Consider the following 13,042-nt stretch of genomic DNA (forward strand, 5'->3'; position numbering starts at 1 on the left):
ACGCTTTATGTATATATATATATATATATATATATATATACAATTATTAGTTTGGCATTGCGCATTTTTAGAAAGAAGATTCCAACTAACGTCTCAAAAGCCTTATAGATAGAAACATTTGGCTACGACATAATGTTCACCAAAAAAAGAATTTACGATAACCTTACGATGATTATCTTAATTTTGTTGATTGTCATAATCGTGATTGTTTCTTTATTATTCTGTGCCTATTGCGTCAGGTACACCAGTCTACGTCACCCGATTGCTTACTAACACGGACAAATCACATCTTAATAAGTAAGAGGCAACTACAAAGTGCTGTCAGGCCCGGCAGCCGTATCCCTCTGTAAATAGTTGGTGTTCCTGGTGGAGACAGGTGGGCCAGGGTGCCTCTGAGCCTCCACACGCGGCAGTAGACACTCATGTGCAACTCATCTTGACTCCATGGTTGACTGAAAAATACCATGTACTCTAGTGAGACTTACTACTGAAATTATCTGGAGGGCTTTGGCATCCAGAAGTGTCAGCGTGTGCGATAACCTTTCAAAGAAAAAAAAAAAAAGAAAAAAAGGACTTTACCTCTACCTCTAATCACCGTATTAATTCCAGAAAGCGGTAGACCGTCGCCTCAGTAACGGCCGTGGCTTATCTCACACCCACGAACTCACTTACGTCCAAAGATGTCGTGTTATCATGCCGGTGGTCGCCTGGTGAGGGGAGGAGCCTGGCTGAGGACGCGCCTCCCGCCACCACACTTCAATACCTCGCCTCCCTCAGTACTGTGCGAAAACCGCCGTCGTCCAAACCTCCTCACTAGCACCTCCTCCGCATCCTCCTCGTCCCTTGGATGTATCCCTTGTGAGTTGTTGCCAAGTCCAGCCGTCGGCCAGCAACGCTTCATCTCGACCACGATGAATTTCTTTTCCCAGCGGAAGGAGGAGTACCAGCCTCCCAGTGACCTGCAGACGAAGGTGAGGAGGTATACCAGTAATGATGAAACTCTTCACCCACCCACACGCCCGTCGTAGGCCTACCACCGCACTCCCGCTTGATACACATTTAAGACTTTTTGGCTTTGACCAGTTAATACCTTATCAGTGAATGAGGTGGATATATATATATATATATATATATATATATATATATATATATATATATATATATATATATATATATACGGTCTGTTCGTTGGGCACATGAGGGAAGTTTCACTTTCCTCTCATTGACCACTAACATTTATTTGCTCTTATTTTCTTCATTCATTTTACTTCTTAGCAGCATTGCATTAATTAGTTAATTGGCTGTTGACTAATTTCCTCATGATTGCTGTTAAGAAGTTTCTTTTTGTGTCATTCGTGGGGAATGATCCGCGTCAGTTGTCGAAATGTATTACGGTGTCTGTAATGAATAATGTCCAGTACTTATGACAGTTCTGGTAAATGAGATGAACATGACTTTTGAGAGCAAATACCTGAGTCGCTGTGACTTTGGTCTTGTCAAGCAAACTTGATATCCTTGGTATGAGGTACTATGGTGTATCCAGTTTAGAGAATTCATGTAATTGATTCAGTGGTTGATAGTGCAGTAATTCATAAAAGGCAACTGTGTTGTATTTTCATAGGCTGTACATTAAGTTTATGACCATATACAGGTGATCTGACCACCATTTACACAAGTCATGGAATCATTCATTGGTGGTATATGTGGTAATGTATGGTTTATGTATGATATGGTTTAGCTTGTGTTGTATGATGTGGCATGTGGTTTGTTCTACAATATCATGAAGTAAAAGACTTCCTGCTAATACCAGGTCAGTATCTTGCACTACAGAATAAGGACTGCAGTCATGTTTTTAAGACAGCTTTTATACTATAAGAACTGATTTTATCAGCATCTGGTAAAGAGGCGTATGTCATTACCATGAGCCTGTGGGGTTGTGAGCATGTGATTCCCTCTGTGTAACTGAAACAGTTCTAATTAATTGATTGAAGAGTTAGTTATATATATATATATATATATATATATATATATATATATATATATATATATATATATATATATATATATATGAATAAACTTGTAGAGATAATGCTCCAGTTATGAATGGAATAACATGATTTACAACATTTCTGATGTTTTTTTATATATCTGAATTTGAATACAACATAGGTAGTTTATATATATATATATATATATATATATATATATATATATATATATATATATATATATATGTGTGTGTGTGTGAATTTAGGTGTGTAGTCATATGAAGGCATTAGTTGGTAGGCAGGTACCAACCAGGAAGGTATATTAGTACCCACCTGGGTATCAGGAGGGTTAGTGACTGCTCCATAGTGAGCCAGCACTTCAGTGGTTGTCAAGTTGTACTCTGAACCAAGTAGCTTCTTTTCTTTCTGCTTTACTCACAAGTAGACAAAGAATTTTTAACAACACTTGAGCAATTCATTCTTTATAACTAGGTTTTCATATGGTAAGCACGGTGTGAAGCAACTCATTCTTTATAACTTGGTTTTCCTGTAGTAAGCAAGTGTGCTAGGTTTTCCTGTGGTAAGCAGTGTGCTAGCCCTGCCTTTTAGCAAAATGGTATGAGCAATATATAGGAGTAATTGGCAGGAGCATTAGACAAAAGCTTGGGTAGTAGTAGTAATTAGTAACATTTAGATGTGGGTTTTAGGTAGTGATAGTCTGTAGGGACACTATGTACGAGCTTCTGGAAACCCTTCTCTAGAGTTGCCCCTATAAGGATGAGGTTTAAAAGGCAAAGAAGCGACACTAGAGTTCACCAGTTGTGGAGACTTTTGACAGGAATTGGTGTCAGACATATAGATAGATGGATAGTCATATGTTGGTTATAGTGCAAAATGCATTATGGAATAAATAGAATTTCATTGTGAAAAAATATTTAATAGAAAATGGAAAGTAAAAATATCCTTGGCATTATATTAGAGGTGATATGCTTGTCCAGAAATCTCTTAATTCTTCTGTTTCCTGCATAGTGAGGCTGACATGGATCACTTTGTTGTTGTTGCTTGGCCATTCATTTGATGGGAGTTACACTTTAACCTGCAGTTCATATTGCCATGAGAAGTCTGAATCAAATACTTTTGTAGTTGTGCCTCATTTAAAGAGGTAGATGGCATGAGAACCATAGCTTGAGTTTGGATTTGTTTAATTTAGGCCCCCTAAAAGAAAAGTTTAACCTGGAACCAGGTGAATTGAAGAAAGTTACACCTTTGACCATGCAGATGCTCATGATATTTACAGGAATTATTTCCACTATCTCTCGTTTCACTTTCAATGCCTAGGCTGTACAGCAGTTGACACAAGTGCTTCATGGAACAACCATATTTTTGTTTTACGTTGTAGGCTTCAGTCACAGACAAAAGTCCATATCAATGCCGGGCTTTATTTGAAATAAAGAGAGAATTATGAAGTGAAAAAAGAAAAGACAAGAGAAAGCATTGATAAATTTTTGAGGATGTGAAAGACCTCTCTGTTGAAATGTGCAAGGTCATAGGTTGTGGGAAAGACATGAGAAGGTAAAGAGTTCCAAAGCTTCGACATGTAGGGAAAGAAGCAGGTATCAAAAGAAAAAAAAAAAATCCCCCCCCCAAGTTGCCAGTGGCCACGAAATAAGCTTGTCAAGTATTGTAAGGTCTAGCTAATGGTGGAGGCACACGGGCAGCCAGCTCTCGGAAGCAAAAACCAAAGTAATACCTCTTGAAGAGGAAAGGTGAACGAATATTGCGGTGTAGGGCAAGGGGATCAAGTTTGGAAGTTGGCTTGGGACAGTTTATAAGTTGGCCCACTTTTGACTTGACCCTATATAAAAGGAGCAACTGTTCAGGAGAGAAGTTTTAACATCTAAACAGGATGCCCAGTTTTTTAGAGGCAGACTTAACTATTCCTGTAATATGGGGTTGGAAACCCCACATTACAGGAATAGTAATAACAAGTATGTTTATTGAGTCAAGAGGTGGAATTACAGAACCATCAAGGGAGAGGCAAGAGTTATAAGGAGTTTAGAGTAGGGGGGTAGAAATTGGGTCTTGGAGGCATTAAACTTCACAAAATATAGTCTGCCCCACTGAGATATCATGTCTAAGTTTATTGAGGAATCTCTGTCAAGACAAGATGCAGATCAAGTAAGAGAAGAGGGAACAGAATTGAAGGATGTGGATGAATGCATTGTTGAGTCATTAGTGTATGAGTGCATTGGATTATTTGTGGAGAGGAAATCATTGAAAAAAAGAAGGAAAGGTGTAGGAAAAAAGGTGTAGGGGACAGGACAGAACCTTGAGGGACATAAGTGTCAGTGACATTGCCAGACATGCTGGGTAATTAGATAAATGATGTTATAAAGGAACTGAGATTTGCGTACAAAAGTAATTATTTGTTTTTCTCATTTAATTGTTTTTAAGATGTGTTATACATAGCAAGCATATGAGCTGCATGCTTCGCAAAATATGAAAGAAAGTTTATATGTTTATAGATTTGGAAAATTTATTGAATATACTCTAAAAGGAACTAAGATTTGTGTATGAAAGCAATTAACATTCATTTTTCTCTTTTGATTGTTTTTGTGTTATACATGGCAGACAAATGAGCTGCATGCTCTAGCAAAATGCTAAAGAAATTTGATATATTTTATAGATTTGGAAAATGTATGGAATGTTTAAGTTGCTTCTTTTGCATTAAGCTTGCTGATAAGATTTTAAGAATTATTAATCGATTAAAGTGGCATGAACAGGAAACAGGTTTAACCCTTTGCTTCATCAAGAAGCCCTTTCTGACAACTAGACTTAACCATGGCCAAAACATACATTACTACAACTATTGAAAATACCTCCACTTCCTGGAAATGCCTGCCACATCATGCGTGCTGACATCTGTGAGTAACGCTGCACATGCTGCTTGTAAGCGGATGCCAGATGACTTTCCACATGGCGAGTTCTCTTACTTTCTGTTTTTTAGGTTGATTTTATTGACTTATTGTATGTTACACGTTACACATATTTCTTTTTCATATTTGTTTGCCTTTTCATGCATTAGTAAGGTAGTTCCAGAAACAAAATGGCCTCATTGGCTCATATCCATTCTCTAGCTATCTTTTATAATTCACTGGAACCACAGGCCCCACAGACATTTCTGTAGTTTTTCTTGAGGACTTTGTATTCCCTGGTTTAGTCTGTTGAAAGCACGTTAACCCATGTATACCACATCGCCTAGTTCACTCTGTCCCATGCACGCGTTTTACATTCCTGCATGTTCAGGCCCTGAGCACCCGTAACCTGTTTCACTCCATCCTTCCATCTCCAATTTGGTCTCCCCTTTCCCTTTGTCCCCTCCACTTTTGACATATATCTGTTTTGTTGACTTTCCTCTCTCATTCTTTCCTTGTGAAAAGACAGTTTCTACACACTCTTCTGCTCTTTCATCCATATTCTTCTTATTACCACACCTCTCTTTCCCTGTCATTTCTTATTCTATCACCTCTCCTTTTGCCACTTAGTGTCATCATACATTTCATAAACAACACATGCACCCTCACCCATACGTTCTCAGGTAAAGCCCAAGCTTTGCATCCATACATCACTGGTAGGACCACTGTACCTTCAAATATACCAACCTTTTCTCTCCCAAAAAGTTGCCTCTTTTTCCATACATTCCTTAATATGCCCTTAAAGTGCACTTTAGTCCTCAAGGATCCATTTACTGCCATATCAACTCCCAAGTATCGAAAACAAATAACTTCCTCCAAGTTTTCTCCATTTAGACTCACACCCCAACTAATCTGTCTTTTTGCACTGCTAAACCTAATAAGCTTACTTTTATTCACATTTGTGTTTGAATTTCTCTACTTAAATGTGCTCCCAAACTCAGACACCAAATCTGCCACTAGCACTATGTCTCCAGCAAACAGTTAAATGACTAGGAGGGGCCTTCTCGCAGTGGGTCAGAATGACGGGTGAACCACAGAGTTCAGTTCTGGGACCGTTACTCTTCTTGATCAATGTAAATTACTTACCTAAAGGTTTGAACTCATGCCAGAACAGGTATGCAGATGAAGCAAAAGGTCATAAAGAATGCTTCAACATGCAAGATGACCTAAACAGACTCCAAAGTTGGTTTGATACATGGTTGATGAAACCTAAGCAAATGTAAAGTACTTAGGATGGGACAAGGTGAAAGAAGTCCTTGATGTGATGATCTAGCAGGAAATAAGCTTCAGGATTCTTTGTGTGAGAAGGACTTGGGAGTCAACATCATCCCTGACCTGTCACCTGAATACCACATTAGGAAAATAGCTAAGGAGACAGACTGTCTCTGCTGACAGATATTTAGAGTAGCTTTCAGGTATATGGTTAAAAAAAATATTTAAAAAGCTGTTCATTTCCTACACAAGGCCAAAATTAGAATGCACTTCTCAAATTTGGTCTCTGCTCCTGAAAATGCTTAAAGAGCAACTAGATAAGGCTCAGAGGAGGTCAGCAAAGATAGAAAGGCTCAGAGGAGGTCAGCAAAGATAGAACCAGAACTAAGAGTGCTGGGTTCTATGGAAAGGCTTGAGCTTAAATTTTCTTACCTTGGAAGAGAGAAGAGTGAGGGGTGACCATGCTTATCTCTACCTTTAAGATTATTGAATGGATCACTGACATAGACAAATGTAGGGATAGAGCAGCCAGAGAATAAAGCATGAAATTAAGCTAGAAACTTATTAGAAATGTTATAAAGGAGTACTTTTATGGTGATTGATGAATAGAATAAAATGACTGAGGTCATGGCTAATGCAAACAGCATACAAGAATTTAAATTGTATGAACGAAAGTGTCCAAGAGATGGGGTCCTCATGCGTGTAAAACTCCCTCTCTGTGTCGTACAAAGTGGTAATAAGTAATAACATCACAGCACCCTGACCCTACTCAAGTATCAACAAAATGCAGTACTGCATCACACAATTAGGACTTTGGCTCTTTCAAAACAGTGTCTGTACTTCCATAGAAATATAATGCACCCTTATACTCCCTGATAGACATGAATCCTATTAGCCTTTTCCAGTACCGCTGAATAGCATCTGATTCCAATCCACAAGACTCCAACCATGTTAGATACAATACACACACGACATTTGCTTCCCACACCACAGACATCACACAAAGCCCTTAAACAAACTAAATGCCTGAGAAAACTTTCCAGCACCAGTTTTGAATGAAGAAAAGAATTCTTTATTGCCCTTTACAAATCGTTCCTCTGCCTCCTGAAAATACACCTTACTTGCCTGGTCATCCACCCTGTCAATAGCAAATGTAATGAGTTGCAAACCATACGAAACTTCAGTTACAATGTCATTTCATCATGGTTGGCATTCATTTATTTATATCAATAGATACAACTCGCACAAACCACTTTGTAATCAGGCACCAACCCTCAGCACCCTGTTCTTAGATGTCACCCCCACCCACCCACCCACCACCACCACCAACAAACATGGCATTTACAGAACTTATTCTTACCATGATTCAACAAGCACTAGACAGCCACCTTCCCAACCCAGTGAACTCCTCTCCATCAGATACACAAAGCTGAAACCGAATTACACAGGCATGTAACAGTTATACTTTCTTCTCTATATTCCAGACACTGTCCATCTTTCCAACATTATAAACACTGATTCAATATATCTCTGAATTCTTTATGCCCAAGATCATGGTGAAGATGCTGTACTCCTCTCAGTTGTTTTACTCTCACACCACAAAGACATTCATGCAGCATCTCTGCACTTATACACCTATGGTTCCTGCCTAGCAGACATAGCTGGCCTCCTTGATACTGAAGGAGCCTGAGAGGAAAGGGATCCTGGGGTAGGATGGTATGGTAAAGATGTCAGCTTTACTCTGTGATCACTAGTTGTGATCACTGGCTTTAGTTAGTGTTTCTCCAAATTGTGAATTTTTATATTTTTCTGATCCTGTTTATGTTGAAAGTTGGTGCCAAGTCATGCATCTGTCTTTATTGTCTTTGTCTATGTTTCTACCCTGTGCTTCACTTTATGATTATTATTTTTGCCTATTCATTCAATATTTTAATTAGATTATGCCTCAGAGACTTAAAGATACTCTTTGTTGGTGATGATCTGTATTGCTTCTCAGTGCTAAGTCACATGCCATATATTATTTGGTACTTTTTTCAGTATGCTGTGGATGAGGTCCATCGGTACATGGTAGATTGTATGACTTCTGTAGGCACACCAAAGCCTCATGCTGTTGCTCTTGCTGATGTGCTGGTGGCTGCTGATACCCGTGGCCATTTTAGTCATGGATTAAATAGGCTAGGTGAGTGAAATTTATGGTTTCTTTGTAAACAAATAGCTTTGACCAAAGGATACTTGATACTGACTACTGCATCTTGAGAATTTGCATCTTCTGAAAATATGCATAACACACACTAATGGAATAGTTAGAATGTTGGAAACTTTGGCTACATGGTTTTGCATAAGATGGCAAAAAGCAAAAGAGAATAAGTATGTACTCTGTAAGAGATACATACATGGCACTGCAGCCAGGTGTTAGAAAGCAAGGAATAAGTGCAGCATATTGAGGAAGGAGGATCATAGGAACTTTAAAGGAAACATTGTAGACAAGGCAAGGGTTAGTCTTGAACTTTACCACAAATCCACTAGGAGTAAATTTATAGTTTGACAGCTGCTATTTCTTCCTGTAAGAGATTGAGAAGTTAAAAGATTGTGAAGGATGATGTAAAAATATTTGGGAAATTAAAAAAGTTTAGTAGTGTATTCCACTGCAGAGCACTAGCCCAATACCATTGAGGTGGAATACAAAGGAATTCAAACAGCAGCAGACTACTGGGTCTGAGTTACTCAAGGCTGTTGGTTATAGTGGAAGATATCAGAAACTCACGGAGTAGTGTGGTAAAAGTTAGAAGGCATGCAGATAGATCAAAGATAACTCAAAGAGTTTGGTAAAGTGAACTTTGAAACAACTGATATTACTTTGAAGGCATAAGCATATTCCTTAAGGGTACATGGTTTTTGATGAAAGAGGTTGCAGAAATATTTGATTAGCTGCTTGAAATTCTGTGTGAAAAAAAAATGCCGGAGATTGGGAAATTGCACTGAATTGTAGATTAGTATTTTTGATGAATGTGATACGTAGAATACTGGAAAAGATGATCAGAAATCAAGTGACAATTACTTACAAACCAGAAGAAACAACTTGGGTTATGGAAAAGACAAGGCAAGACGGGGGAGAGCGGACGAAAGTGAATTTTTTAATTACAGAAGTATGGTGCAAGTTTGCTGACTGTTCCTGCTAAGTTGCACAGAGCATCAGATTGAGTAGGAACAATGTGGCTTGAGGAATGTTAAAGGAAGTGTGGGTCATGTCTTTGCTTTGAAGAATGTGTGAGAAATACTTAAGAGAGACAGAAGGGCTTGTTTGTGGCATTTATGAATCTGGAGAAAGTGTAGGGTTGATAGAGGTGATATGTAGAAGGTTTTGCAAGTACGTATATGGTGTGGGAGTAAAGCTGGTAAAAGCAGTTGGTTTTTTTATTAGGAGTGTTAGGTGTAACTGCAAATAGAAAGTGAATAGAGTGAGTAGATCTAGGTGAAGGTGAGTTTGTGGCAAGGGTGTGTGAATTTACTATGGGTGTTTTATCTGTTAATGGATGTTGTGGTGAGGGAGGTAAATTTGAGGGTTTTAGAGACAGGGGCAAGAATGCAATCTGTTGGGGACAAGGGAGCCTGGGGGATGAATCATTTGCTGTTTGCAGATAACACTGCTCTGAAGACAGGCTTAAGTGAGAAGCTGATGAAGCTGGCACCTGAGTTTAGGAATGTGTGAAAGAAGGGAGTTAAAAATGAATGGGAATAAAAGTTAAGTAATGAGCCTTGCAACTGGAGGGAGTGTGGTGTGAGTGTTTTTGGATGGAGAGGACCTGGAGGAAGAAGGGTGTTATAAATACATGGGAATGGATATGGCAGTGGATGGAACATGATGGCTGAAATGAACCATGGGATGGGTGAGGGGTGGAGGTCCTGGATGCATTGAGGAGTATGTAAAATGAGAGATGGATATGTTTGATAGTATATTTGTCTCGGGTGATGTAAGGATGCAAGCTGTAGGCCCTAAATGCAAAAATACAGAAAAGTGTAGATGTTTGAAATACAGAGGATTGATTATGGATTGACGATGTGAGAGATGTTTGTGGTAGTAAGCGGAGTATGCTCAAGAAAGTGAGCAGGGTGTGCTGAAATGATCTGGATATAATGAGAGGATAGGTGAATGGAGATTAAGTGGATGTATACATCAGAAGGGGAGGGGGTGGGAGGGAACATGGAGAAAGGAGAGACCAAGAATGAGATGGAAGGATTGAGTGAAAGACACTGACATATTGGGGCCTAAGCAGAGAGGAGGGTGTGAGGCATGCACAAGATTGTGAATTGGAGTGATGTGGTACTGAGGGGCCATCATATCAGTAGGTTGAATCAAGACGTATGGAGTGGTCCAGGAAACTACAGGGAGGTCTGTGGGCTCGGCTTTGGATAGGAGGTCCTTGATTTGGTGCATTATACATGCAGTTAGGGAGAGGATGTGCAGAAACTGCCATTTTCGGTCTGTTCCTGCTGCTGCCTCCCTTCAGTGGTTAACAGTGAAAAAGTATGAAAAAGTTTGTTATTCTCTAAATGCAGTTAAGTTTATTATGTGATATTCAAACTTTATCATAATCATTTGATTATGATAAAGTTTGGAAGACCTCTTGATCCCATGCATTTCAGATTTTTTATACTAGAGTGTACATGCTATGGCAGACAAATACAAAAGTTATGCCAAATGTCTCTGTAAGTCTTTGGGAAGTACTGAATGCAACTTCATAATCCAAGGGATTTCTGGACAGTGTTTTTGATGGAACTGTATATGTATTGGAAATTTCATACCGTGATTGCAATTTTTGATGTATTGATGTTGTTATGTGCTGTATAAGACTATTTAAGGTAGACAGTGAAAAGAAAAAGTTTTGTATATTATTAGTTGTATGTTTACAGTATGCTTCTTAATATGTATATGATAGATTATGTGAGGTGTATTATTTTCCTTTAATCCCATTTGCTCTGGCAGACTGCCAAAATAGAATTTGGTAAATTAAATTTTTTTGCTCATATAATGAAGGAGCATATTTCAAGGATCTCAGAAAGCAAAATCTCACCTCTGTACTCCACTTAAGTGGCAAAATATGCCATGTAGTACTTGTGCTTCCCTAATTTCAGGCCACTGCAATAGTGTTCATGAGGCTTGGTTACAGTGATCCTCTTGATTATTCTGCACTTGGCATCTGACTTTGTTTATGGCTTGCTTATATACTTAATCTGCTTACATACTTTTTTATTTGCTTAATTTCCTACTTTGTTTGATGCAAGTGAAGGATCATGGCATTGTGATATGTGTGTGTGTCTGTGAAGGGTGCAGTAACTGCACCAAGAAGGGAAGAGATAGGACTCCACAGTTGATAAATGAGTGACCTTCCATCATGACATCTCTCACTTTCATGAGCTTTCGACATTAGGTACTTTGCCCATAGGAGTCGGCCTGTGTCAGAATGTTCCCATTTGCCATGATCAGGCTTTTCATAACTTGACCTTGGAACACATGTTTCCTAAGGCACTACATGAGAGATGGGAAACCATTTTCCTATAAGGACTTGTGGGGTTAGCATGCAGCCATAAGTTTCTCTGGTATGCTCAGATATAGAAAGGTCACTTAAGTAGATTTCATACCTTTTACACATATCTGAGAGGTTCACTTTAGCTGAGTTACACCAAAAAGTGGAGTTCTCTTTGGGAAAATAGAATCACAATTTATGTTGCTTGGACTTTGCTAGAAAAAAAGATTCCATTTTCTCCCATATGAATGAGGTAGCATCAAAAACAGTTAACTGAGCTTGAGAGGAAAAACCCACGATTGTTTCCAACCTATGTTCTTTTTTATTTAGCAAGTATTAATACAAAGGCTAGGATTTCCAGCCAATCCGACTCTTGCCCCTTAGTTGCTGTCTATGATGTGCCGAAGACATAAGTAGTCTTTCTTCCATGTCCCTATGGATAACAAATGCTGTAACATACTTGCATTTATTTTTGAAAATGAAAGAAAATAAGCCCTCAAATAATTTTTTTTTTTTTTTTTTTTATACTTTGTCGCTGTCTCCCGCGTTTGCGAGGTAGCGCAAGGAAACAGACGAAAGAAATGGCCCAACCCCCCCCCATACACATGTATATACATACGTCCACACACGCAAATATACATACCTACACAGCTTTCCATGGCTTACCCCAGACGCTTCACATGCCTTGATTCAATCCACTGACAGCACGTCAACCCCGGTATACCACATCGCTCCAATTCACTCTATTCCTTGCCCTCCTTTCACCCTCCTGCATGTTCAGGCCCCGATCACACAAAATCTTTTTCACTCCATCTTTCCACCTCCAATTTGGTCTCCCTCTTCTCCTTGTTCCCTCCACCTCCGACACATATATCCTCTTGGTCAATCTTTCCTCACTCATCCTCTCCATGTGCCCAAACCACTTCAAAACACCCTTTCCTGCTCTCTCAACCACGCTCTTTTTATTTCCACACATCTCTCTTACCCTTACGTTACTCACTCGATCAAACCACCTCACACCACACATTGTCCTCAAACATCTCATTTCCAGCACATCCATCCTCCTGCGCACAACTCTATCCATAGCCCACGCCTCGCAACCATACAACATTGTTGGAACCACTATTCCTTCAAACATACCCATTTTTGCTTTCCGAGATAATGTTCTCGACTTCCACACATTCTTCAAGGCCCCCAGAACTTTCGCCCCCTCCCCCACCCTATGATCCACTTCCGCTTCCATGGTTCCATCCGCTGCCAGATCCACTCCCAGATATCTAAAACACTTCACTTCCTCCAGTTTTTCTCCATTCAAACTCACCTCCCAATTGACTTGACCCTC

The 13,042-nt window shown here is 39.3% G+C and overlaps 1 protein-coding gene across 1 annotated transcript in view; it reads left to right on the top strand.

Moving 5' to 3' along the window:
• Positions 1-353: 353 nt before the first annotated feature.
• Positions 354-13,042, top strand: part of LOC139759439 (uncharacterized oxidoreductase YjmC) — a 55,486-nt gene continuing 42,797 nt past the window's right edge. Inside the window, exons 1-2 of the mRNA XM_071681549.1 lie at positions 354-971; positions 8,213-8,354. Coding sequence (XP_071537650.1) covers positions 681-971; positions 8,213-8,354 — 433 coding nt within the window. The 5' untranslated portion in view covers positions 354-680. The remainder of the gene's footprint in view (positions 972-8,212; positions 8,355-13,042) is intronic.

This window comes from Panulirus ornatus, chromosome 33 (genome assembly GCF_036320965.1).
Source record: "Panulirus ornatus isolate Po-2019 chromosome 33, ASM3632096v1, whole genome shotgun sequence".
Taxonomy (NCBI): Eukaryota; Metazoa; Arthropoda; class Malacostraca; order Decapoda; family Palinuridae; genus Panulirus; species Panulirus ornatus.